The sequence below is a fragment of the Alnus glutinosa genome, chromosome 6, assembly GCF_958979055.1.
Source record: "Alnus glutinosa chromosome 6, dhAlnGlut1.1, whole genome shotgun sequence".
NCBI lineage: Eukaryota > Viridiplantae > Streptophyta > Magnoliopsida > Fagales > Betulaceae > Alnus > Alnus glutinosa.
The window spans coordinates 22045023-22072009 of record NC_084891.1 but is presented as its reverse complement, the minus strand read 5'-3'; the positions used below and the strand labels follow the sequence as shown (position 1 = coordinate 22072009).

Here is a 26987-nt window from a genome sequence, read left to right as displayed (position 1 = left end):
AATGCCTAGGGGCCTCTATTTATAGGCTGGGGGCTCAAATGAGCGTCAGACAAAATATACCTGGGCGCCGTCCGGACGGTGGACATGGGCCGTCCAGACGGACAACTGTGTGACAAGATTTTCTGAGAATTTCGCGGGGAAATCTTTCCTATTTAAGAGTATTGTCCGGACGGGATGGCACATCGTTCGAACGGCCGCACGTCCGTTGCAAGTAATTTCCTTATACAGCTTCGCGCGTTCGGACCATGAGGGATGAGCGTCCGGACGGTTGAACTTCAACACGCAATTTCCATATCTGATGTGCGCACGTCCGGACCATGATAGGCAGTCGTTCGGATGGTTGAAGTCGAATCGGCAATTTCCTTCTTTGATGAACGTGTGTCCGGACCACAGCTGTCAGACGTCCGAACGGTGATATTTGAATTGCGATTCTTGCCTTAAGGAAACGCGCGTCCGGATGGGATACCACATCGTCCGGACGAATGATCGATCTACCCTTTATTGGAACTTGGAAAGAATTTGAGACTGTTAGAGTACTGATAGGCGTTCGGACGGATGCAAGCTGGACAGAACCTTCTCTACACAGTGGAGGGTCCGGACGGAGAAACACGTCGTCCGGATGGATGATGTTTGGTCTGTCTGGAGTCTGAACGGTATGGCACGTCGTCCAGACGGATGGAACAGTGACAGATGGGCGTCCGGACGAGATGGCTTGAACGTTTGGACAGCTGACAGGGAACTGAAAATCTTCTGACTCTGAAGCACTTCTGAATAGTAGAATCCCTGTGAAGCATCTTTACACACACAAGTGATTTTGTCCAAACACAGAATGAGGCAAAAATACTAACACTTTTATTTTTTTTATTCATTTTTTTTTCTTTTTTCCTCTCGTCTTCTCCGTCCCCTCTCTCTCAAAACTGACCTTCTTTGTTCTTCCTGTTACCTTTCTTTAATCTCATTAGAAACCAAGAGAGAGATATACTGAGAGAGAGAGATCGAGGGAGAGAGTGAAATAGAGAGGAAAAGCTGGAGCTTGAGAGAGAGAATCAGAGATGCAGAGGGGTCGATCCATGAAGACCCGATAAGCCGAAAAGGAGAGTAGAGGCGCCGAATCTCCGTTGGGTTGTCGTCGGCGAAACAGGGACTGGATTTTCAGTTGAGCAGAGCTGATTTTTCGACAAGGATTGCCAGACTACATTGTGTGGTTCCACAAGACTACAAAATCTGGCCACAAGACTACAAGATCTGGTAGTTCTCCTCCAATGAATCTGTACTATGATTGCTTTGTTTGGGAGACATGGATTTGGGTTTTCTTCCTTTTATTTTTTATTTTTTATTTATTTTTTATTGTTCTTGCAGTTGGACTTTGTGGATTTTGTGTGTGTGATTAAGGTGGTTATTTGTTTGTTTGGTGAGAAAGTAAAGGAAAATCAGCAACAAGTTTCTCAGTCATCTGGCGATGGTGTTGGAAAATTGTTTCTGGCAGACCCAACTTCCAGACGCGGGAAGGGGGAAGGAGAGAGGAGAGAGCCGTTTTTTTATTTTATTAAAATAATGGGTTGGAAAGCAACAATGCTTCCTAACCAGAAAATGCAAATTTAGGGTATCTGTTATGGGTTCATTTTTGGTGTTTTTTATGATATTTTCCTTAAACATAGGGAAGGGAACCAATATACATAGACTGATGGGGGTGCTCTAAGTTATTTCCTTGGCATTCAAGTCCTCAGAGATCACAATGGCATCCACCTCAGATAGTCCAAGTACATGAAAGACCTCCTCAATCAAGTTCATATGGCTGAATCCAAGCCATACCGCGCTCCATGTATATCAGGAACCAAAATGTCTAAGTTTGAAGGTGAGCTACTCCCTGATCCAACCGAATTTTGACATATTGTTGGAGCTCTTCAATATGTGACACTCATGAGGCCTGACATTGCCTACTCAGTTAATCAACTCTGCCAACACATGCACAACCCCACTTTTGTCTACTTCACAACAGCAAAGAGAGTACTCAGATATCTCAAGGGTTTAGTGGATTATGGCCTCTATTATTGCAAAAGTCCTCTTATCCTCAATGTCTTTTATGATGCTGATTGGGCAGGCAACCCTAATGATAGGTGCTCCACCTCTGGATATGGCATATTCCTTGTCTTTAATCTCCTCTCCTGGTCAGCGAAGAAGCAAAGTGTGGTTTCCCGCTCCAGTACAGAAGCTAAATATCATTCCATGTGCCTCACCACTGCTAAAATGTACTGAATCTGTATGCTCCTTAGAGAGTTGCATCTTCCCCTCTTATCTTCTCCCACTCCATGGTGTGATAATTTTGGAGCTCTTGCCTTAGCTTCCAATCTGGTGTTCCATGCTCGGACTAAATATATTGAAGTGGACTTCCACTTCATTCGGGAGAGGGTCACCAACAAGGATATCACTCTTAGATACTTGCCCGCCTTGGATCAGATAATTGACATTTTTACTAAAGGGCTTACAGCCAATTGGTTCTGTTTGTTGCGCGCCAAACTGAGGGTTTGTCTACCCATCAGTTTGCAACGAGGTGTTAAGGATCAGCATGCTTAGCATACTCAGCATCACATTCCCAAGACTTCGGTTGCCACAAGTAATCTGCTACCAAATCACTCTGTAGCATATCAACACTGCAGAATCACCATACACAAAAAAGTATGCAAACTGTCCAACCTGCAGACCGTGTTCCAGCAAGCAATTAGCTCTCTAACCATGTCTCAAATCACTTAAACCATGCCTCTGTCTCTGTAGCGCCCCAGCTTTTTAAACAAGCCGTAAGTGTAATTATCTAAAATTACACGTAACACTACTATATAAAATAGCAACAAACCTTTTTTTTTTTTTTAAAAAAAAAAAAATTAGAGTTTTTCCCCAGAAGTATAACTGTACCAGAGCATCTAAGAACTTCACATATTAAATATATAAACAACTATAGATATGTCGTTATGATGCCCAAGTTGCATTATGACATTGTAAATATGTTGTTATGCTGCCTGAATTTTTAGGGTTTTGAAAAGAATATAGGCTAATATGGAGGTACAATGTTAATGCAGAAAATTTGCGAAGGTCCAGAAAGTCATCTTAAGAGTATAAGCCTTAACTGTAAGTTCAAACTTACTGACCCTGCATTATTTTACAAAAGCATGTTATATATGTTTTCTTGAGCCTTGTTATTTTGATTACACGTATGAATATATTTTGAGATGTTTTACAAATGTGTTAAATGAAAATGTGATTTGCAAAAATGATAATATTATATGGAAATTATGTATGAATGCAAACAAAGGCCCAGCGGTTAGGTAGAGATTATGCGTCTAACACCTCGAAGCTATAAGAGAGATGAATTATTAGCCACCTTGCTGTTAAGTGGGTTAGCACTTGACACCTCGAAGTTATGAGAAGAATAAATGATTAGCAATCTTGCGGTTAAGTGGGGTAGCACTTAACAAACTCCTGAGGATAATTTGGAGTATAAATTCACTTATTGTTATGATGAGATATTATGTTATGCTATATTATGTTATGCAATGTTGCGTGCTTAAAGTATGATGATTTTAACTGATATTTTACTTCTCATGCTATGAACTGTTTTGTTGCTTCATATTATAAAATGTGGAATTAATTATGTAGCAAGAAAATGCAAATAAATGTATTCATGTTTTATTATTATGTATTAAATTGTCTATCACCTGGTTTACTATTTAGCCATACTTTTATTGAAAACAACTTTGTAAAAACCCTGCATATGTGGCTGTTTGGTAAACACTAGTGATGATATATTTTATAAACAACTGAGGGCTCAGATTATAAATGGTCAGTTTGCTTGAACTTGCTGAGCCGTGGACTCACTCTTTCACTTATAATTTTATAAATGCGGTTGAGGAGAAGGAAGAAGAAGACGTAGACCTGACTGGAGGCCTCAGTTTTTGGAAGGACTAGTGTACTTAATGTCAATAGTGGAAATACTTGTAGTTTTAGATGGGTGTATTTTAGTATGCCACTTATGGTAACTTTTGATCTACAGTGTGTTGTTAATAACTTTGTAAAGGATGTAGCCTGTTGCTTGCGGCAGTTTTGGTAAACTAAGTTCTTAGTTGTTGATATATATAATATGTGAAGTTCTTAGATGTTCTTGTACAAGTATACTTATGAGGAAAGACTCTAATCTATTTTTTTTTTTTTTAAAAAAAAAAAAAAAGAAAAGAAAAGAAAAGAAGGTATACTGCTATTTTATGTAGTAGTGTTACGTGTAATTTTAGATAATTACACTTACAACTTGTTTAAAAAGTTGGGGTGCTATAGTCTCACTGCAATAACAGCCTGCTTAGTGTACAAGTTTAGGATTACTTAGTTAACATTCTTAAGCATTGTAATTAGCCTATGGTTCTCTCTTTCTGTACACTGGTCAAGCACCACTTTACACTGATGAACAACCACTTGTAATTACCTATAAATTTTAATGAAATGCATGCTGTTTTGGTCAAGCAACCAAAACACTTTCAATCCTCACTACTGTTTTCTTCGGCCTCTCTGCTCCCCAACGCCTCCCTCCATGCCTCCACTTGGCTCTCATGCGCCCATGCATGGACACGTGGATCTCACACACTCCCTGATTATGTTGTTTTTTGTTGTGTTTATATTGTTTTATTTGTTTTGTTTTCTATTTTTGCTGTTGTGCTATGTGGGTTATAGTCTCCTTGTTTCGTTTAATCTAGTTATGAAAACTTTTGCAACTGGAGTTAGTTCCTCCTATTCGACGGCTCCTGTTTGGAATATGATAGTCAACAATGCTTCTCCTTGAATAGCTTCTTTCTAGTGGTTGTTGTAGATTTCAAGCTGGTCAGCTTCTTGGCTTGCTACAGAAACCACATTCTGAGACATATTTCTTGCTCTGTAGACCAAGATACAAAGGATCGGGATATTTTTTAGCCCATTTTCTATTAACTTTTTATATTTTCTGCATTGTAATTCCATTTGAGTTTGTTGTCGGGGGAGCCCACCTTCTCCTATAATTTTTTATTTCCTTCTAACCTTTTTTCAATTTGCTTAGAAAAATCAAAGGTGTCGTATGCATAAACATTAACAATCATCACAATATAGCTAACAACAAAGAGAGTAGCAATGTAAAAATCTAAGACACTTTGTTTGATAAAAAATTTAATAGATGTTATTTGCTTTTTAGTTTTGATATAACATAAAGATAAAAGTAGTTTATGAATATTTTGAATTTCAAAATTGTCTTAATTGTTTTTACAAATTACACATCAGCGGCCACGCGTATAAAGAAAACACCACGTAGGAAGCCCTCACCGCCGTTTCTCAAAATGAAGTGAGAGCAAAAAACCGAACCCTAAAAATCGAAGTTGCAGCCGTTCCAAATCGATTCCCTCGTAGCCGTTCCAACTTCTTGACGAGACGCCAAGAACAAGATTTTCCCTGACCTTTCATTTTCTGGGAAATTAATTTCAGGTACTCATTCACTCTTAGTCTTGTTCTCATTTGATACTATTCCCCGGAATCTCGATCTTTCTTCACTGTAATACGTTTCTGCTCTTATTTTCTGTGGTCGGAGACAAACCCAGAAAAGGTTTTTAATTGTAGATGCAGAGGTGTAATTTTCAATTCTCCTTTCTTTTATGCTTCGTCGGCTTAGGCTTTATTTCTATACTTGTATATCTGCTTATATACCTGTGGCTATTCATGATTGTTCTGTGGCTTTAATTTTTATTTATTTATTGATGAATGAGTAAATCTTTCATATATCAACAGTGAATTACAAGCACTCTTGCAATTTAAGCTAGAAGACCCAAGGAAACATCCAGTTCCTAGACGCCAAACTAATAGTGTGAGCTAGCTAAAGTAACACTAAAACAAAATACAATTGAAACGATATACTTTTCCAAACCCTCAAAGACCAAAAACAAGCTCACTATTATTCCTCTTCCAGCTATAATATCTTCTTCTATACATCTCTCCAGACTAGTTTAAAGTCTATCTACTTTATCACCATACAGATCCTCCATTCCCACACCATCCAAACCAAACCAGAAACAAGTATTCTGCAGGGACTTCAAAATTGCAGTGCCAACACTCCAATCTGCATAAGATCCTACTTCAGAATTCAACATCTCAGTATACCAGAGATAAAATCCAGCTTCTCTTCTCCTTCACCAGCAGCATTTCAGGATGCAGTCTAACCACATACATCAGTAGCACACACAATCTGCAGAATCTGCTCCAAAACTCCAATACCTCTGTACACCAGCAAGTCCAGCATACATTTACATTCAATAATCAAAAATACTTTCTAGCAAACCCCATTTGTTACATAACTCTTTATTTTCTTTGCTTCTCTTAAACTTTCTCTTAGACTTAACTCTCGTTCTAACTTCCCAATGAATTTTCTGGACTATTTTTTACTCAGAGAGCAACTGTTTCCATGTTTTATATTATTTCTTGCTCTCCATATGTTGTAAATAGAAGCACCCAAGACCCGTTTACAAAGAACAGCCTTCAGCTCCCTACACTTCCATTCTTTTATTTCTCTTTCCACAATATCATCCCATCCAAGAGGAGGGTTCTCCACCAAAACCCTTCTGCAAAAGCTATACTCAAAAAACAGAAGATTCCTCCCTTCAATGCAGCCCCTACAGAAAACACAAAGTACATCCCCCATAAATCCCCATTTGAGCAATCTATCTCCTGTGGTTAGATTATCATGAGCAGCCAACCTAGCTATGAAAGCGTGCTTGGGTATTACTTCTGGAAACCAGACTAGCTTCCATCACATGACTGGAGGTTACTTTGTTTGAATAGCATTCCAGGTATCACCACAGGTGTACACCCCTGTTTTAGAAATTCTCCATATAGGCTGATCCTCCTCCTCAATACTCACCAAGGGAAGCTTCATTTGGATCTTCACAAGGTTATCAGACCTTGCCACCTGCCAATACCAATTCTTATCCCATATCACGGTGGCTACCTTTGCATTTTAAGGGCTCCCTGCATCATATATGATCTGAGGGCCATAGTTGTCAAGTAATACCCCATCTGTGGCTTTAATTTGATAAAAAATGTTTAGTATAATATATATTTCTTGATTCAAGTTGCATTGTATGTCCTCTGTTGCTAGACATTGTCTTCAAAAAGATCAAACTATATATGTTTTAATGCTCTATATTTTGATAAGATTTAAGTCAAAATTTATGAAAATTCTCTGTTTGCGTCCTGTATACCTGGGATTTCTCTCTTTATTAATAAAATATTCATGCGACCTATGAAAGAAAAAAAAATGATTCAAGATAAGATTTGTGATTGCTTTCTGGGTGTGGCGCCAAGCTCTTTGCCATTAGAGAACTTTTGCATTTTTGTTTGATAATGTTCAACTCTAATATGGTGAGGGAATCGATTTGGAAAGGCTGCAACTTTGATTTTTAGGGTTTGGCTTTTTGGGGGAAAAAGCAGAGCTTTCACTTCTCATTTTGAGAGACGACGGTCAGGTCTTCATGCATGGGTTTGTTGTGCGAGCGTGGCAGCCTGACTTGGTAATTTCTTTATACATATGGCACTGATGTGTAAACACGGTGGTGATCTGGAAGTAGGATGTGCTATGGGGACATGTGCCGGTGTTTAATGGTTCATACGTGGTGCCCTGAACTTGTGGCACGAAATCCGTTAACTTTTTTTGACAGAATATGGATGGAGGGAGTAAAAGGAAAAGCGATGAAAGCACTAGGACACCTTCAAAAACCCATGGAGCATTTGGATGTAATTGGGTTGGGGTTTTATTTGTTGGAAAGAAAAAAAAAACTTTTATTTTTCCTACAGCACTGCTCTTCGTACATTTTTGGGTGCATGTGCGGCATTTGAGCTGGATGCTTAGAGTAAAGGGATTTAAAATGTAAAAATTGCGATTGAAAAAAGAGAGAATTCTAAGAAAGAGTTGTTTTGCTAAATATCAATCTTCCCTTCCAAACATATTAATGAGGTTTGGCTTTGTAGAAGAGTTCATCATCTTTCTTGTGTGGTCATTATGGTTCTTATTGTTTTTGAAGCTCCATACCACTGCCACACCAGAGAAAGCTGAACAAGGCTTCTCCCAACACAGAATGAATCCTAAATAGCAATGAGGAAGCTCTTCTCACAACTGCTTTGGAGAGTCTACGAGTGGAAAATCTGAAATTTAGATTCTTTTGTTGCATAATTGACTTGTATACTTGTTTGGGTGCTGCTGGACTGGGTACTTTGAACTGATGGTTATTGTGAAATCAATAGATTATCAAATTTTCTTTTGGGGATTTAGGCTTGATCTAGATCCTGTTGTAGATGGGAAATAAGTGCCATTTATATGATCAATGTCATCCATATTCTTCCCTTAAATTAAGGGTTGTTTATGCTAACACGTGGTATTGATCTATGGATTTTGATGCCTCTGCTGTTTTCTGTTCTTCTTATAGCACAGCTCAAATGTGTCTTCTTCTTCTTCTTCAGGAATGCTCTCTAAACCAAAATTCATAAAAAATTCAATTTTATCTTCTTTTCTTTTCTTTTCCTTGGCTTTCTTGGCATCCAAACAGCTTGAGAAAAGCTCCCATATGCTTGTTTACCCACGTGCATGCACACCCACACATTGTTTGTTGATTTACATTCTGGGTTTGTGTTAAAATCATTTGTCTGTTTCCAAACGCCTCAAGGTCTTATATTTCTTCTTTTGTGTGAAATATTTCAGTTATGCTTAACTGGGTTGTTTAAATGGTTGCACAAAGTTTTGAAGCAAGTAAAATTTTTTCTTCTTTAAACTAGTTTTTATTTCGCCTTTGTTCGGTTGCTGAGAAAAAGTGAGGAATGGAAGTTGATTCTCTCTCTGTGGTTGGTGGCAGTTGGGAAGTTTGGGTTTTTGAGTTCATTTCCAACATTTCATGCTTGAATTCTTCTGCTTTGTAGACATTGTTGCTGAAGTTATCTTCTTGGAGTGATTGCTTTTGATTAAACTTCTCTGCTGAGATATGGGTTTTCTTATTTTGTTTATTTTTGGATTTTTTCGTGGTGGTTGTCTTTTGGGACTTGATAAATTTCCTTTGCTCATTTTTTTTTTTTTTTTTTTTTTTTTTTTTTTTTTTTTTAAATTTTTTTTTTTAAAAAATTAAACCAAGTAATGGAAATTCTTATATTCATAGCTTGAATTTCTCTTTCCTTCCTTATCTCCTCTCAGCATCCAAATGGATTACTGGGCCCTATTTGTTTCAATAGGAAAATTTTTATTAATTTTTTAGAGATATATCTTGTGGTGCTTAAAATGAAAAAAAGAAGAAGCAGGGTGTAATCTATTATTTTCTTGTTTTGCTAGTGAGATGGGGGCTAAGGCAAAGAAAGCCATGAAGAAAAATTTGAAGAAGGCTTCTTCTCAGTTGGTGGCTTCTGCACGTAAAACCGAAGCTCCTGATTTCTTGGTATGCTAGTTTTTTTTTTTTTTTTTTCAACAGTCTAGATTTCTGTTTATGTATTGATTTACTTGTTTGTTAATTACCTTATCATTGTTTTATTGACATATCAAAAGCCACTGGAAGGTGGTCCTGGGCGCAAACTTCCCGAGCAAAAGCCAAGTGAGGATAAAGCTACAGTTCTATACATTGGTCGGATACCACATGGGTTCTATGAAAAGGAAATGGAAGGTGTGATTAGTTTGTTGTCTAATTTTTAGACTATGAAAAAGTGCAGCAGGCATTTATATATCAGAAACAAAGTCTATGGGTTTGTCTATCTTCTGACTGGTAATTAGGTGATTTCTTTCAGGTTTCTTTACACAATTTGGTAAAGTCAAAAGATTAAGAATTGCACGGAATAAAAAGGTTAGGCACCTGGTCTTATGTTTGATGGTTTCATTGTAATTATAAACTTATGTATGTGTGTATATGGTTTTTTCATTTGCAAAGAGGGAATGATTACTACGAGGGCTTTTGAGTTAATTTGTTTGTCGGATTGGTGTCTTGCTGATTGATTTTGTGAGTTTCCTGTTTACTTAGTTGATTGCAGCATGGTTTACAGTTTTTGTGGCAGCCATAAAGGTTTTGAGGTTACTATGTGCTTGAAGTATATTAATATTTCGACTAGAAGTTATTTCCAGGGCTGCAGGCAACCTTCAAAAGGCCCCTTTTTGATGTTGTCTTGTAATTGGTGTATTGGGCTTATTCTAGAATAAACTACAGGTTTGGTTGAACCTGTTAATTATGTAGCTCCATTATTCTGTTGGTATTAAAATTATGTTCAATACAACAATACAATACATCAGATGAGAAATGATGGACTCACATTCCTCTGTAGTATGATGCATTCATTTTGTGTCTTTCAAATGAAGTTATGGAAGTAATCCCTTTACTTCAAATTTGAGATGGTAATTTGTTGGGCTATAACTATAGCTCGATTGCAATCCCTTGAACATTAACACGTCGAACATTTGCAGAATAAAGTAGCGGTTCATATTCTAGGTGCTCAGTTAAATTCTTTATTAATTGTTGGTATTAACTTTCAGTTAGTTGTTATTAACTTTTCTTTTTTGCCTTGATTTTTTTTTCATAGACAGGAAAATCAAAGCATTTTGGCTTCATCGAATTCGAGTCTCCTGAGGTTAATAATCATTACTTTTTGGCCACCACTATCATTAACATTATTATTGCACTAGAGTTCTGTTTAATTTGTCAGTATTAAGATTTCCTTCTGCTATGCAGGTGGCAAATATTGTAGCTGATTGTATGCATAATCAACTATTATTTGAGCATCTTTTGCAAGTTCATCTTATTCCTCCAGAGCATGTTCATCCCAAATTGTAAGCTGTTAATTAGTATATACTACAGTATTATTCTTTTCAAATCCACATGATGTAGACCGAGGATAACATAAAGAAAAAAAAATCTTGTTTATAGTATGTACAATGTTTTCCTTTGTAGTTAGGTTCTTTTGCATCTATATTTTCAAATTTTTGTTATAGAAAGTTGAGCCTTCACAAAGAAGGCGACCCACTGAAATGTTCGGTGTTTGAATGGTGTCCATTTACTTGAAAGAGGAAAGGAAGGTTAAGTATGAGGGAAGTAACGGACTTATCAAAAAAAAGTATGAGGGAAGTAACGGAAGGGATGAGAAACTTCCTCAACTTTCTTCTTATTCCGCAAATTTTACTCTCTTCTAAGGTGTTTGTACCTTGCGCAGAAGTGTTGTTCTTGACTTGTCCTAATATATTTATTCTTCAAAGCTTATTTCTTTTTGGGAAAAGGAATTTGTTAGGGTCTTGTCATAACATTCTTTATACCCATGTACCAAACTAGTAAACTTGAGGTGGATTTTGTGCTTTACTTTCTCATCCTCCTAACAATTTGAGTATGAAAAGAAGCCAACAAAAACATGAATTGAAATGAAATTGAGGTCTTTATTAATTGTTATGCATTTTGATTTGTTTGGAATGGCCAGAGAAAAATAGCAAGACGTATACTTGGATACAATGAGAACTGTGTTTCCACTGTGTTTGGATGTGGTGAAATTAGTTTCCTTCATTATGCCTACCAATCTGGATTTAGGGTGTCTAAATGCTTAAAAACCAGTGGGGAGGTGGAAAAAACAGTGTAGGAATGGAATATGTCTTGAAGTTTGTGATATCATCAGGATGAAGTATATTTCTACATTGTGGGGCTCTTGTTCAAGTGTACTGATGAGTTAGGGTACGTAAAACTGAAGCATGAGAAGTGTTAGGATTGCTTACCTTGATACATATATGGACATTTTGAGAACAATACGTTCCTTTGCTGGTCAACACATTTGCTCTTTTGCCAATACATCACTGATCTTTTAATTTTCTTTCCTTTCCTTTGCTTTTATAGATGGAGAGGTTTCAATTACCGATACAAGCCAGTTGACCGGGTTCGAATTGAATGTAAGCGGCAAAACAAGGTATCTAAAATGATTACAAAGAGAGAACTTCTGGAAGCTTATTGTTTTTATTTATTTAAAAATAAGAAAAGAAAAGCTATTGAACTTCTCACTGTTCCATGATGATTATTCAGGAAAGAACATTAAAAGAGCACAAGAAGTTGGTGGAAAAGATCTTAAAGCGAGATCTGAATAGGCAAAAGAAAATAGAGGCCGCTGGTATTGAATATGAATGCCCAGAAATTGTAAGAATCATACCTTGTTTGTTTATCGATTCCTGTTGCATCTGTTTCTATGCTTCAGAATTTAAAATAAATAGAACGGGAGAATAAGTATTATCCAGCCTATGCTGATTTGTGGTTGATTTTGTTTCTACTCATTGTGTGTTGGGTTGTTTTACAGTTGGGTAGCATCCAGCCTGCTCCAAAGAAGATAAAGTTTGATGATGAATAGGTATAATATCTTGGTAAAGTGTCATGTTTTTATTTACTAGACTGCACATGATGAAATTTGAGTATGTTAATTATTAATTTTATATTGATAAGTGATTTGATTAGGACAAGGAGAAGTTCACAATTCGAGTATCATGAAGATCGGAAGAGTTGATGAGGCTTGCACAGCATCTTCCTCAGTCTTGGGTCCTGGATAAATCATTTGAATCTCATTCTTGTGTCCTTTATTCATATAATCCTGTTTTGGCCGTTGACTAATCTAATACTTTAAAGTAGACTGGATGTAGAATGTGTTTTCTTAAAGAAATTTCTATTATGTTGATTTACTCCCACATCTTTTGTTTCTTAAAGTGTTCAAGGCTCCAAAACAACACCTTCAGCACTAACTTGTGCCTCATGTTGATGAGTTTTCTTGTGCTTGATCTTCTTGGGCCTGATCTTCTCCTGCTCCTTTGTTAGCTTGGGCATCCCTGGAAGGTGCCCCGCAATTGGCCCTCGGTACTGATCTTCATCTCATCAGTCGAATTGTCGACAACACTTCTGCGCTTGACCCTCATTGGCCTGGTGTAGGTTGCACCCAAATGGGCGGGACCTCTTGACATTGAGCCCGATGGAATCTGTCTCTCAGAGCCGAAGAGCCATGCGAGTCCAAAATGTATCTTTACCCTCTTTTTGGTCGACCCATCCCTCCCAGATCATTGCCTTGCATGTTTGACGACCCAGGGCCTCGAGGGGAAAGTCGATCATCTTGCATGGGCAAGGTCAAAACCCCCGAGCAAGGCACGTTGGAAGAGTCGCCCGCCTCAACACTGGGGGGGGCGCACTGTGGCCTCTCTAGAGTACCCTTTGACACTTCGCTAGGGGTTGCTCTTCTTTTTCTTCTCTCCCACTACCTTTTTGGCCACCATTGGGATGCTGTAATGCACCATCTTGGCGGGTTGCTTCCTTGGCAATAACTTTCATCCTCTTGGAGGTTGGGGCAATCGTGCCCCTCAGTGGTGACCTTTTTGGCCTCGATGCCTTAACAATATGCGATTTCAGCAGTGCTTTTGGCTTGCTGCCCATGAAGACTTGTCCTCTACCTGTTCCTTAGCATAGAGTCTACTGATCCCTCGGTATTTGAGTGACTCCTCAAGATATTCACCTCGGATGAACCAATCAGTATAATCTCAAAGCTTTTCTTGCGTCACCTCATCATAAGGCCCACAATATTGCTCGACCCATGCGTGCTTCCGACACGACGTTAAGAGTTGGTTCTCGAGTGGCTGCCAAAAAATCGGTGGTGTTTTTTTTTTTTTTGTTTTTTTTTTTAAGGGAATGGGGCTCAACTAAAGGTGTACCTCCCTGTGGGGTTGTCTCTACTTACGGTTTAACATAAAATAACCCGTTGGATCTTCTATTTCTTAATCAAAGAATTCCTAGCCGCTGTCCAGGACAAACAAACTTGTCGTTCCAATTCTTGAAGAGCACATAAACCCATAAGAGATGATTTGTCGTGGACACCCTCATCATAATTCCCACAAACCTACTTAATTAAGTCATTTAGGGGAATTGAGGGGCAACTAGAGAATCCAAATTTTGAAAGGCTCAAGGGGCCTAGTTGAGGGTTCGTCAACCCAAAGGCAGCCTCAACCAAGGTTTAAGGCCTGGACTCACCAAGTAGCATATGCGCGTGGTACATGACATCCTCCCCTTCGCATGCGCCCCAAACGGTAATAGTTCTTTAAGGAATGATATCCACCTATTTACTAACTTGCTTATTGAAGAATTACTAATCCTTGGTATTTTTATTTTTATTTTTTGGGGTAGGTCTCCTACACAGGACATCCAACATGCATGGTCATTGTATCAACCGTACACAAATTTCCCATGTATGATGAAAGTGTAGTCTCTAGGAGATACAAATCACCATATGCCTTGCCACTTCCAATCATCATTCTCCTCTTGTGTTCTAGATCTTGAGAAACATAAATAAGAGGAAAAGAGCAATTCCAAGATTCAGTGATGCAATGACAGAGAGTAAATTGATAGAAAAGTTTGGAACATGGAGGACATATAAGACTCAAAAAGATTTTACAAGTATTTTTGTCATATAATTAATTAGTTGTTCCACAATAGATGGTCTAAGGATTGAACACAAGGGTGACATTCACTCATTGAAGGCACTCGACAAAATGTGCCAACAGGCAGCAAGTTGGGCCATCAAACGTTGTATGTCCTCCTCTATGGTGAGTGTACAAGTACTACTTACTATTATTGGAATGAGTTGTAGTCTCAAAAGCAAGAGCTTATCTAATTTTTTATTTTTTATTTTTATTTTTTTAGCTAGTAACTTTTCAAAAAGATCATACGTTGGCTTATTTAGATTCTTTCTCTATTCTATTAAAAAAATATTTTTAAGAAATTTCTATTATGTTGCTACTAATGGATTGTTCCTTAACTTGCCTCTCATAAAGTCATTAAAGGTCTATTTGGATTTGCAATTTCAAAAAGTGCGATTTAAAAAAATAATTTTTAAAAAGTAGTTAACCTTTTCGTAAAATTGCAGGTTAACCTTTAAAATTCTACGAGTTCAAAAAAGCACCCCCTTGTCTGCGATTTAAAAAAAAACAGTTTTCTGCATTTTCAAATCGCAATTTTTTAAAATGCAATTCTCAAACGATTCATTTTCTACGATTTGGTTGAAAATCGCACTTTTTATCTACGAAATCATAATCCCAAACTAACTTTTTTTTTTTTTTTAGTCATTGCAGTCAATTTCGAATTCTGATTTGAGACTGCAATTTTCCTTTATTTCTATTTTTTCCCCAAATTTTTCGTAACTCAAAGTTAGTGGTGTTGTTGCAATTCTAACAAGAGGAGGAGTATATATCTGTAATTTGGGTCTCATAATTCAAATAAGAAGAGAAAGGCGGGGTTATGGGTGGTGCTACTAACCGTCAAAACCGTCAAGTTACCGATTAGGGAGAAAATGATATCCAGTGCATCTGTTAATTACAAGGACCAACAATTATCTGCCATGTCAGCAAAGATGAGCCAGAAAAATGGTCCCACTTTACAATTCTATAATCACGATCAAATCCGTTGGTTCCGATCAGAGGTAGCAACTCTGATCACTAATAAGATGGCACGGCTAGTGCACCATACTTCCATGAAGCTTAGCACAGAGGAGTGAGACCCACGTGTGCAACAAATCGAAAGGACACAAAAATGTAAAAAGACAATGAATTGGAAGAAAAGTAAATATTAAGAAAAGCAGAGATTTGTGTCAACTGTGATGAAGTGAAGAAAATAGAAAGGAAATTCTCCAGGAATGGAAAGAGAAAGTACTGATAAAACAACGTACTTAAAGAAAGGGCCATGGACTGCTGATGAAGATGAAGTAGTGATGAATTATGTGAACAAGTATGGTCCAAGAGATTGGAGCTCCCTTCGATCCAAAGGACTGTTGCCAAGAACTGGGAAATCTTGTCGTCTTAGATGGGTCAACAAACTCAGACCCAACTTGAAGACGTAAGTTTTTTTTTTTTTTTTGATAACCCGGGTATCCGGGGCTACGTCCCGACCAGATATTCGAGAAACCGTGCAAAGCGCCCCCTCCACACTTCCATTGAAATTTGACTGAATTTCTTGATGCGGTTTCGTTGTTAAAAGAGGAATTTGTTTTTATTGTTTCTGACGTTTCTTCTTTGGTGAATGTTATTGTGATATCTGTTACCTTTAGTATGCCATTGTTCTTTTTTTTTTTTTTTTTTTTTTTTTTTTTTTTTTTCTGTCAGAAACGTAAAAAGAACAATGGCTCTCTAATGGTAACGGTGGAGCTTTTCAAGGTTCATATGTTCTTTATGTGCTTGTACTGTTGTACATGATAGCTGAGGAAGAAGGTGAATTTTGTTTTTTTTTTTTGGAAAAAAAAAATGTATAGTGGTTGCAAGTTTTCAGCAGAGGAAGAGAGGGCGGTGATAGAATTGCAGGCACAATTTGGGAACAAGTGGGCGAAAATTGCAACATATTTGCGGGGAAGAACAGATAATGATGTGAAGAATTTCTGGAGTACAAGGCGGAAAAGGCTGGAGAGGATTTTGCAAACTCCATCACCAAACTCACAGAAAAACAAAGGGAAAGATCTTGTTTTCCATGAACTGCGAATTCCAGAGGTAAAAAATTTGAAAACTTTCAGCCTTGGTTGGTTTCTAGGCTGTTGTTGCCTTCAAAGTTTCATCATCTTCTATTGAAGGAGCCATCTTTTAACGTTGTTAAGTCTAATCTTCTTGAAAGATAAAAGCTTTTTTGAATTACTAATTTCTGAGAGCCTGTGATGGTCGTGCTAAGATTATAAGTTTTGTCAATATTCGATACTCCACCCAAAAAGCAGAAAAAAAAAAGAGAAAAAAGGAAAAAAGGAAAAGAAAAAGAAGAGAAGGTGGATGAAGTGTCTGGAAGCATGATTACTCCGATCCTAGTGCAATTTCAGGTGCCAGCATGCGGTTCTACTCCGACAGAGGAAGGGTCATTGTCATACAAGAATCAGTGCCAATATCATTATCCAGAAAACTCTCAAGAGTGCAAGATATTGGAAATGCCAGATTTGGTGAGGCCTAACCCACAAATTTTTGGAGCAAACCTTCCCATACACATGGTAGGGTCCCTTGCCTCCTCTTCAGAGGACCCTTTCTCTCAGCAGCTATCTTTGCCCCAAGTAGACCTCTCACTCTTCCCAGAATGCCAGGACCTCACCCTAGAAACTTCAGGGATGTTCAGGCAATCAAAAACTTCAGGAACCGAAAGCGGCCTGAAATTCCCGGCTACAATGCCGCCTTCTGGGTTAGAGGGCAATGCCCAGAATGTGTCTCAGCAGGAAGGAAATGAAAACCCTCCGAGCCCTGACATCTTCTTCGATGAGATGTTTGATTACCTCGAACCCCTTCCAAGCTCATCAGAGTTGTGAATCCTTGATGCTTGGAGCTGGGTGTGTTAAATTCCATCTGTTTCAAGTTCATCTCAATTACTGCCAAGTACATCCTTTTGTGTTTGTACTTGTTTGCCTCATGAAATCTCATGAAAAGAATTGAAGTCCATCTTATTATACAGTAAGGGAATATAGACAAGCCAGTTCGCCATAAGATCAATCTTATAAATCACATTTAACACTAGTAAAATCATTAATCCAACTGCAATCACATGACAAGAATTTCACAGCTTCAAACTATGGACAAGGTATTGAACTGATTAATCTTCTGAAGATATGACTTCAATTCCTCAAGCAGCAAATAATGGCAAAATCTATACTCAATTTAAACCCAACTTTTTAGCACTCCCAGTTCATTAAAACACACAAACCCATATCTGGTAACCCTCCCAGCTTTAGCGAAGAACATCACATCTACTACCGAGCAATGATCATCGAGACCAGATTAGGAATTCTACCTTAGAGAAATATAATTGGCTATACTATTCAACTCAACAAATCCCATGCTGTCCCATGCTGTATGAGGGAACCAAGTCATTCCAGGTCATCTCCAAATTGTTTCATTAGCATCCGTGAAAATTGCATTGTGATGTTCTGTAAGACACTGAACAACCTCAATAGCACCAAAGTCGATTGGCATGCCGTCATCCAAGGGAATGGGAGAGGATGCATCGATAGTTTCACCCTCCTCTGTAACCACATGATTAAGGAAAGAAAAGAATAAGGACTTACTAATTCAAACAAAAAAAATGGATAACGTCCACTATAACCCAGGAAATTCAACTGAAAAAGAAAACAAAAACTTTACAGGAACAGCTATTATCAGTGAATCCCAACAAAACAAATTTGGTTAAACATTTATTCTTAAGATAAGTTTTTGATGACTGATACATCATTCAAACAATGTGATATCCATCATTTTTCCAACTTCAATGAGATATTACCAATAACACCCAATAAATGACAAAGAAAAACCTTCGACAATATTGTAGTCTAGATTTTCTTCTTTCATCCAAAGAGTCTCAGTTTTTGCTCAGACCTTATTTTGAGGTGGAGGTTTGTAACCCACTTTGCAAATTCCAGACGAATAAATCTTGATAAGTCACTCTAGATGTGTAAAGAGTTCATATTTAGGAATTGGTTGATTTCTATATATATTTTTTTTGATCTAATAACATCAGCACAATGTTGTCATCCCAAGTATTGCAATGTGAAATAGGAGCCTAGATGCCCCACAGTTTTTATTCACTCTACAAGAGCACACTAGCCTACTAAGCGTAGGGACATAGTCGATATATATGCAGAAACTGTATGAAATAGGACTACTCACCAGCAAGCATGTCCCATGCACTATAACTAGGCGGGGGATCCAAGTTCTTGGAAGGACCTTTCGATGGTTGATTCCAATATTTCCTATAAGACTCTGGTTTCTGCCCCTTCTGCCAAATAATAACAGGGGCCATTTCCATGGCAAGGCTTCGGGCATCCATCTGTAAGTAAGTTAACAACAACAGAAAAGCTTATGAAATACGTACCTACAGGATAACAATTTTATGTACTGTTCTGCAGTTGCTCATTCAGTAAGAAGAATGAATAAAATAGAAAAAGAAATTGATCAGATGCCATAATAAATTAGATAAAGAAACTCTCGAAGTTGTCACATTTTTTTTTATAAGTAATCTCGTAGTTGTTACATGAAAATCAAAGCTGCAGATAGTGACAAACAACAGATAAAAACTACAACATTTCCTTTATGGTCAACAGGGAGCCGAGTAAACCATGAACTAACTCTTGATTTAACGAAGGATCCTCAACCTGAAATAGAGTCAAATAATAAAGAAAAATAGTTTTTCTTGAACATCAAATTGTTTTCATCCCATCAGAAATCCCAGGCAAGTAACAAGCAATTTTTGTTCCCATATGGACTTCTTAGGTTTGTATCACCCAGTGGCTGTAAAAACAAAGTGAAAAGTATAATGCATATAAAAATATGGGGAGCCTTATTCATTGGAAACATGCCTTTATAAGTTTAGATGCTAAAATGGTAAGCATCACAAAAGTAACCTTCACTTTGTAAATAGATCAACGCATATTTTCTTTCAACAGCAGTTGAAGTAAAATTAATATGCTAATCTAATGACGCTTTAAATATTCCCTTCAGGGAAAAAAAAAAAGAAAGAAAGAAAGAAAAGAAGAGTTTATCTTATACACAAAACTGTAATGCATAGAAAGGGTGATAATTTAACCAACTGATTATCCTATTAGTGCCTGAAAACAAACACACAGGATATATAATCCTCTATGAAGTGAGGAGTACATGTTTAATAAGAAAATGCCTGAGCCCACCTGCACACCAACCCACAGGTGACACCAAAGATCAAGAAGCCCAATTCACAATAAGATGAGAGAGAGAGAGAGAGAGAGAGAGAGAGAGAGAGAGAGAGAGGATTCATGCCTTGTTAAGAAGTGACTTCTGGCTAATGCGGAGTAACAAAGCAGTGATAAATTCCAGGGTCATGTAGTTTACAATAGGAAGCCTCTTAAGTATGTTTCTCATTGCATGTATGCTAGATCGAGCACCTGTGATCTCGTTATAAAGCTCAAACGTAGTTAGTGGCTCAGGAAGGCTAGCTAGGTAGCATTTAGCTAGAGCTGCTACTTCAACTGGATTTACTCCCTCTGGTAATGACGCATTTGAATCTGTGATAAATATCCTATAGCATTAGATTACAGAATTAGAAGATAATATCATCCAAATTGAATAAATGAAGACATCTATGGAGATACCTTGGTTGTATATTGAAACCAATTGTTGAATGACTTTGTTATCTCCTTCAGACTTAAAAAGGTCTGGCGAGTTAAGTCCTTAAAATCAAAACAAAAACAAGTTACTCTCAGATTTGAAATGAAAATTAAAGCGAAGTTTATATATATTTCACGAAAGTATTAGTTCGTCTATATTCAATACCTGATAATATGAGATAATCTGCACATTTGACTAGAATAAGGGGAATGGGTCTGGTGGATTGTTGCCGTTGCACTGTGACCTGAATTGGAACACCAAATACTAGGAAAGAACAAAAGTTAACAACTATAGAGGAAATATCACTTCACAGAACAGCAAGAAAGTTCTGTTGACAGCTTAAGCCAATAATGCTTAATTAAAAGCAACCCAAAGTCATCACAGATCAGTCAATACAGAAATAAATAATTGTTCTGATGGAACCTTCTTTTCTACCTCTAATGGATATTAGCCATTGATACATGATTCAAGCAATTGTATTTCTTTATAATCCTATTTGTTATTATCTTTATTACTATTACCAAATAAAAACAGAGAAACTCTTATCGACTATCTCGGCTTGACTAAACCAAACATAATGAACATCTACTAGCCAGAAAGTCTTTGTAGAGACAGTCAATTGTTCAACCAATAAAACATAGAATGAAAAGGCCTACCAAGTATGAAATACTATCTGCAAAGCTAAAATTTATCCATGTTTAAGTAACTTACCATCAGTGCTAGCAACTCCCTGCAGAAAACAACATAAGAATTTTGAAACTTGATGATGAGAAAAAGAAAAAAAATAAATAAAAAAATGGAAGGAGAACAAGAAGAGCAAGAAGAACTAGTAGTTGTCCACACCTTCTGCCATCGTTCAATGTCAGTCAGGATAACCTTACTCTTTTGTGCAGTCTTCTTTGCGACCTGAAACAAACTCAGTACCTCAGATGTGCTTGTTACCATCTTTTCTAGAAGAGAAGCCTATCAGAGGCTGTCGTAAACAGCGATGATCTTAGTTGTCAAAACTCCTTATCATACTTAACATTGAATTCTGTACTTTCTCTAACATGTATTGTACCACATAAATACACCAAAATTTTCATATATGCAGAAAGATATAGATAGAAATGTTAAGAAATCCAACACTTGGAAAATTAGGCAGCTAAAAAGTAGTCTCAAACTAATTCCTAAACATTCAACACAGGTTAAAGTGAGGGTATGACCCATTATAAATGTAACAATTTACAGTATTATAAAAGCAAACATAAGTTCTGCAAGTTGGACCATGCACTTGTAATCCATAAAAATGAATAAAGATGTCTGATATACTCCTATAGCTTTTAGGTTTTGCTTCCTGACTTACACATTCCAAATTATTGATATCTTAAAAGTGGTGAATTTCCCCAAGCCAATATATTTTGAAAAATCATTGATAACTAGTCTTCCTTAATCGTATAGAACCTTCGTAGAAGGTATTGTTTTATGGACATCATCAAGACAAGATCTCAAACCTTAAAAGGATGCCTATGCTTTGGGTTCCATAATAGTGTTCAATGGGGTTGAGCTCACTCAGAATATGAATTCTCTTCTTTTTTCTTTCTTTCTTTCTTTCTTTCTTTCTTTCTTTCTTTTTTTTTTTTTTTTTTTTTTTTTTTTTTTTTTTTTTTTTGAGACCATTGTATGAATGTATAATCACTTTAGGCAAAATCCATTTTTCTTTTTTGGATTTTCTTATTAGTTTAAACGTTAGATTGTAGCATTGAGGAACACATTCTATACATCCATCTATTTTTTTCCTTAAATAAATTATTACTATTAGAAAAGAATTTGTTTTTGATGAAGTACTATTAGAAAAGAAAAATATCGGTCATATTAGTGTGATGTCCACAAATGTAGTAGAAAAAAGGATTCAACACCTCGAATAGGTTGATTCAGTAACGTGGCTAATGGTGGTCTAAAACCTTACTCAGGCTACAGATTTAAGCTGACCACCCCACCTAAATCACTCGAACCAACCCGAAGGGTTATTCAGCATCTGCAGTGTAATCAGTTTCACTAATGACGGTCTAACACCTTATTAGAGTGAGCAAGTCTTTGCTGCCATCACCAAGTTGCATAAGACAAGTCCATGTTGTGGGCAATGCGTGCTCTCTCCATCTCTCAATTTCTCTCAATTCTTGGTAGTTAGGTTTCTGTTTGGTTGCTGAGAAAATTTGAGGAAAATGAAATAAAAATGTGAAGTTTTTGTTGTGACAATAATAATTTTAGGGATTCCCAATGAAGCAGAAATTAGTAGAATATAAAATAACACTATCATACAAGACAACAAGATATAAGTGGTTTGGCTTAATAAGCCTACATCCGCTAGTGGAGACGACCCGGAGGAAATTCACTATCAAAATGTGGGGTACAAGGAAAACCACTCAAACCCAAAAGCCCCAATACACCCAAATCTCAATTCACACATAAAAAAGAGAATAGAATGAAGTTGCTGCCTTTTCTTTTTTTCTTTCTAACTAAGTCACTGTATTGCTCTTCTACTCTTTGCATGACTGAATGAGCTGCTTCCTTTAAATACAAAAGGTAGTCGGTCAAGTGCCTCACGGTGAAGTAAAATCTCAAAACTTAACTAAGAAGCAAACTTCACCAAGAAGTAAAACAAGAATAGGCAAAAAAGTGTGGCTATGAAAAACAACAATGGCCCCATGGTAAGACTTGAAAGATCAAGTCATACACGATAGTTTTGAACTTTCAAACAACAATCCAATCCAACATTTCTTCAAACTGAATGCAACCCATTACTTTCATTTTAACGGGACATCAGTCGTCGGTCGATTTCAATTGGAAGATTTCTCAACCCAACTAGTTTGGTTTGGTGTGAGATTTTCCCCCCAACCCAACCTGCGCATACCCCTACACCTTACACAGAATAAAAAGGTCAAATCTCCAACCGACGCAGCAGTACTTAGTGGAAACAATTAAATGTGAGTACTATTCCAAAAATAGCCCTCACAAAACTGACCTGATAAGCTGCATCCTACCAGCATATAACAGAGCTTAGCTGGTCCAATGTGTGGATAATGGTGTGCATGGGTCAGGTCAGTTGGTTTCGTGGAGAAATTTTTCCACCAACCCGCATTGCTGGATTGATAAACCCCAACGGACGCTGAATTGAAGCACCCATAATCCCCAACAGACCTTCATTTCAACTCTGCATCGATGAATTTGGAACCATTTCTGGTCTATAAGGTTCAGCATTAAGGCTTAGTAAACCTAACATTAACTGAAATGCCTAATTGGTCTTGGCATCAATTTTCTATGGGGATTATAAAAAATTAGATTGCAGACCAATTTTCTCATATATGCATCTAGTGTCGAGAAGATGGTAAAAGGAACACTTTATCATTAATAGGAAAAGTAGAAGGAAAACCTGTTCTATGAACTAGTGAATCCTAGACGCACTCATTGGAAAGCACACACCAAATCTCCCAAACTTGATGTATGTCCCGCATACAGAATCAAGATTAAGTTATGGCCAACACTTTAATAGTCATGACGGACTTGCTAAACATTTTTATAAGCAAAAAATATTTTAGAAGTAAAGCTTTTTATTAGACTTATGTACAACTGACACATAACTAGATGACGTGGCAGTAAAAAAAAGCCTTTGGATCAGCACTTGTAAAAAAAAAAAAAAAAAACTAAGTGTTGATCCAAGGGCTGATTTTTACTGCCACGTCATCCACTTGTATAGCAGTTGTACAGAAGTCTACTAAATAGAATTATTCTTATTCTAGTGATAATAAACGTTCCTTAAGATTTGCGATTTTCCAGCTCAAGTGAGCGACATTCCTGTCATGTCTTTGTTCAGCTAACATATTTGTCACCTCATTTTTGTATCATAACATTTGATACGAGTTTATATCAATCATGGTGCTATAAAGGTAAAACGTTTATAAGCAGAGAATGAATTTACAGATCAAGTGATCACTTCCATTTGAACAAAATGGGACCTTTACATCACCTAATACTTCTGTTAGTCTTATTTTTATTTTTTCATTTTCATTGGAAACAAAAATTTGTTGAATATGGAGGGGAGAGACAGAGAAATACCTAAACAGAGGTCAGGATAAACTGCTAAAAAAAAAATATTGAAAATTTAAAATGAAGAAGAAAAGTAGAACCATCCCAGGTGATTTATAAGAAGAAGAGTTGACCTAAGCTAAAAGGACTTTGTGTATGAATAATATAATTATTTAAATTTATGTTCAATCCAGTGATTGGAGACTAATTGAATAGGACACTGCTTTTGCATGTCCCTTTACATAAGGGAAGCTTCATTAGTTGATCCATGGTCTCTTAAATAGTTATAATCTACCAATTCAGTCATAGTCCAAATTCCGACAGCAAGAATCACTAGGTGTTGGAGACCATTGATTCAGGTAGACCATCAAAAGATTTCACAAAGCTATAAAATAAATGAAAAGGGATCGACTGACAATCAATCTAGGGTCATATTTCACCTCCAAAATTGAGTTGAAGTGTTCAGTCTGTGCTTTTGTTAGTTGTTAGGCATAACCTTAAAATCCTACTTCTGTTATTCAAACCAAGCACATATCAAAACCAATGGAAATTCCTAATAGTGCAGACCAGGCTTCTTCATTTACTTTAATCCAAATCCCTATTAGAACAGACTAGATTAGTCTTTCAGATTTACTGTACGATAATCTTACTTTTTTTGATAAGTAATGTCAATTACTGATAGGATAATCTTACATATTGCTGAAATAAGTAACGGAAACTTGGGGAACATTGTATTATGAATATCACTTAATTAAAGACATCTCACATTGAAAAAATAATTTCGGAATAACTAGTGTTTCATATTACTTGAACAAGAAAATTAATTCAAAAATTGTGAAAACAAGAAAAAGGTAATCTAAGTACTCAATTGTTAAATCAAACAATTATCTCAAAAGCTTAAGCGAATGGGACATGCTGAATTTAATCATTTAAAACTAAATTCTAATATTGCCCTCCTTATTTGTGGGATTAGACACTTTTAGAGTACCTTTAATTAAAATAGGAGATAACTTTAGAGTTAGTATTCGAAATCAAGATGCCTGCAAATAATCGCTTCTCCCAAATAGTTACACTGACATGCAAAAGTGAATTTAATCGTTTATTTAGTATCCTGACACAGACAAGATTCAAGAAGTAGTTCTTCAGACAAATTTACCTCTTCAACTTTAGTCTTCCCAACGGCAACCTTGTCCTTCGTCTCCGAGACTCCCTTCCGAAGCAACGTACCAGTGGTGGCAGCAGCGGATACAAGCCGTTCCTGAACGGCATGCCGTGTCGAAGGCTGCTGCAGAAGCGCCCACCGGCTCTTCACGAGGGAGCCAAAGCGTTCCGCCACATCGGCTAAGTTACCTTTCGCGTCCTTGGCAACCTCTTCGACCAATGTTCCGGCCGATTGCCCCGCTTCCTTAAGCTTCACCCCTGCTTTAAACCCTTAGTTTCAAATACATCACCAAGCAAGCAAATCAAAGAGACCAAGCGACAAAAATTGAACACGCAAATACGATACCCGAGGAGGAGAAGAAACCAGTAGCCTTCTCATGCCACGGAGGCGAGATGGCGGAAGGCATGGAAGCAGTCGCAGTGACCAGAATCGAATCCGAACAACAATACCAGTGAAGCTTGTTCTGAAGGCTGAGTTGACCTACATATAAGACATGTGAATTATGAACAGAGATTCAATTATTTCTTTTTCAAATCCTTAAAGATCCTTCAGGCTCTGTTTGATCACCAAGAAAAAAAAAATGGAAACAGACAGAAGAGAGAGAAGAGAGAAACCCAAGGATTGTCGAAGCAAAAGCAGAAGCAAATCAATTTGGATGAGAGAGTTCAACTTTCGAAAGTCAGGCGAGGTTAGAGAGAGAGAGAGAGAGAGTCGTTAGCGGGTAGAGAGAGAAAGTCCGCCACCGTGGGAATGTGGGATTCTGTTCGACACGTCAGGGATTTAGTCGTTGAGGTGGGCCAATTAAAGCCACGTCGGAGAGTGCGGGGCCCAACGCTTGCCAGGAGGGTTCTAAACGGCTGTGCGCTAACTTTACCTGGGTTGTTTCAGCTGCGTCCAGCTTCTTCTTCTTTCTTTTTCATTTTTTTTTTTAAAAAAAAAAAAAATTTATAAGTGAAAAAAAAAAAAAAAAAACAAAAAAAGTTATGTCCAGCTTTTTATGTATTGCTAAATAATGATTAAAGAAAAAAGAGACTCAGAACGTGCAATTATAATAATTAGCTACATGGTTTGAATTGACTTTAATCCTGGGTGTGGGACAGGTCAAATATTTATTTATTCATGGATTAGTACAATATAATTTTGTGATTATCTGTCCAAACAAAGTTTCTTTTTAATAATTAAAAAGAAAAACTTCACTGAATTATGAGAACTTTTTATTATTTTTACAATTAAATACTCAAATTTAAAAAAGTATCAATTTAGGATATGCATTTTTTATTTTTTATCAATTTCAACTATTTGTTAGAATTTTCTGCTAAATCATGCAATTTTTTTCAAAATACCCATTTTTTTTAGGAAAAAAAGAAAAGAAAAAAAAGTGGAAAGATTTAGATGTTGGTTAGAATTTAACGGAATTTGTAAAAATACCAATACCTGAATGCTTGATTTTTTTTTTTTAATTTTCTTTTTTAAAAAAAACACAAGAGTATTTTGATAATTTTGACAGGATTTAACGAAAAAATTCTAATAAATGATTGAAATTAAAAAGAAAAAATTGAAAGATGCATACCTCATATTGACATTTTTTTAAAAAAATTT

At 36.9% G+C, this 26987-nt stretch overlaps 5 protein-coding genes across 7 annotated transcripts; 4 read left to right on the top strand and 1 right to left on the bottom strand.

Annotated features, from left to right (window-relative positions):
* The first annotated feature begins 1920 nt into the window (after nt 1-1920).
* LOC133871621 (uncharacterized mitochondrial protein AtMg00810-like) lies at nt 1921-2256 on the top strand. Its single transcript, XM_062309046.1, has one exon. It carries the CDS (start codon nt 1921-1923, stop codon nt 2254-2256), a length of 336 nt encoding a protein of 111 aa, XP_062165030.1.
* A 3057-nt stretch (nt 2257-5313) lies between these two features.
* Nucleotides 5314-12715, top strand: LOC133870888 (uncharacterized RNA-binding protein C1827.05c-like). 2 transcript variants are annotated; one of them, XM_062308155.1, is made up of 10 exons: nt 5314-5490; nt 9368-9470; nt 9578-9692; nt 9814-9869; nt 10597-10644; nt 10746-10843; nt 11889-11958; nt 12072-12182; nt 12340-12390; nt 12483-12715. In XM_062308155.1, exons 2-9 carry the CDS (start codon nt 9372-9374, stop codon nt 12388-12390), a joined length of 648 nt encoding a protein of 215 aa, XP_062164139.1. In that variant the 5' UTR covers nt 5314-5490; nt 9368-9371; the 3' UTR covers nt 12483-12715. The 2 variants fall into 2 exon arrangements, with proteins under 2 accessions (XP_062164139.1, XP_062164138.1); XM_062308154.1 differs by having other exon boundaries at nt 5317-5490; nt 12495-12715.
* A 2987-nt stretch (nt 12716-15702) lies between these two features.
* Nucleotides 15703-16711, top strand: LOC133871620 (transcription factor DUO1-like). Its single transcript, XM_062309045.1, has 2 exons — nt 15703-15902; nt 16315-16711. The coding sequence occupies exons 1-2, from the start codon at nt 15703-15705 to the stop codon at nt 16622-16624; spliced, it is 510 nt and encodes a 169-aa protein (XP_062165029.1). The 3' UTR covers nt 16625-16711.
* A 122-nt stretch (nt 16712-16833) lies between these two features.
* LOC133871619 (uncharacterized) lies at nt 16834-17337 on the top strand. Its single transcript, XM_062309044.1, has one exon. The coding sequence runs from the start codon at nt 16834-16836 to the stop codon at nt 17335-17337; it is 504 nt and encodes a 167-aa protein (XP_062165028.1).
* Nucleotides 17338-17502: 165 nt separating this feature from the next.
* LOC133870761 (uncharacterized Rho GTPase-activating protein At5g61530) lies at nt 17503-26171 on the bottom strand. 2 transcript variants are annotated; one of them, XM_062307966.1, is made up of 10 exons: nt 26003-26171; nt 25734-25868; nt 25383-25648; nt 21005-21067; nt 20873-20891; nt 20327-20425; nt 20146-20223; nt 19814-20058; nt 18689-18848; nt 17503-18048 (listed from the first exon to the last, which is right to left on the bottom strand). In XM_062307966.1, exons 2-10 carry the CDS (start codon nt 25792-25794, stop codon nt 17903-17905), a joined length of 1137 nt encoding a protein of 378 aa, XP_062163950.1. In that variant the 5' UTR covers nt 25795-25868; nt 26003-26171; the 3' UTR covers nt 17503-17902. The 2 variants fall into 2 exon arrangements, with proteins under 2 accessions (XP_062163950.1, XP_062163951.1); XM_062307967.1 differs by having other exon boundaries at nt 25383-25645; nt 26003-26166.
* Nucleotides 26172-26987: the final 816 nt, after the last annotated feature.

Excerpts from the sequence above, each read along its gene's own strand:
- LOC133871619 (XM_062309044.1), top strand. The coding sequence starts at position 16,834 with ATGATTACTCCGATCCTAGTGCAATTTCAGGTGCCAGCATGCGGTTCT.
- LOC133871621 (XM_062309046.1), top strand. The coding sequence starts at position 1,921 with ATGAGGCCTGACATTGCCTACTCAGTTAATCAACTCTGCCAACACATG.
- LOC133871620 (XM_062309045.1), top strand. The coding sequence starts at position 15,703 with ATGGAAAGAGAAAGTACTGATAAAACAACGTACTTAAAGAAAGGGCCA. Across the intron at positions 15,903-16,314 it reads CTCAGACCCAACTTGAAGAC|TGGTTGCAAGTTTTCAGCAG; the intron begins GTAAGTTTTTTT and ends AAAAATGTATAG.
- LOC133870888 (XM_062308155.1), top strand. The coding sequence starts at position 9,372 with ATGGGGGCTAAGGCAAAGAAAGCCATGAAGAAAAATTTGAAGAAGGCT. Across the intron at positions 9,471-9,577 it reads CCGAAGCTCCTGATTTCTTG|CCACTGGAAGGTGGTCCTGG; the intron begins GTATGCTAGTTT and ends ACATATCAAAAG. Across the intron at positions 9,693-9,813 it reads CTATGAAAAGGAAATGGAAG|GTTTCTTTACACAATTTGGT; the intron begins GTGTGATTAGTT and ends GATTTCTTTCAG.
- LOC133870761 (XM_062307966.1), bottom strand. The coding sequence starts at position 25,794 with ATGCCTTCCGCCATCTCGCCTCCGTGGCATGAGAAGGCTACTGGTTTC. Across the intron at positions 20,224-20,326 it reads AGATTATCTCATATTATCAG|GACTTAACTCGCCAGACCTT; the intron begins GTATTGAATATA and ends TTTGATTTTAAG. Across the intron at positions 20,059-20,145 it reads GGTTTCAATATACAACCAAG|ATTCAAATGCGTCATTACCA; the intron begins GTATCTCCATAG and ends TATTTATCACAG.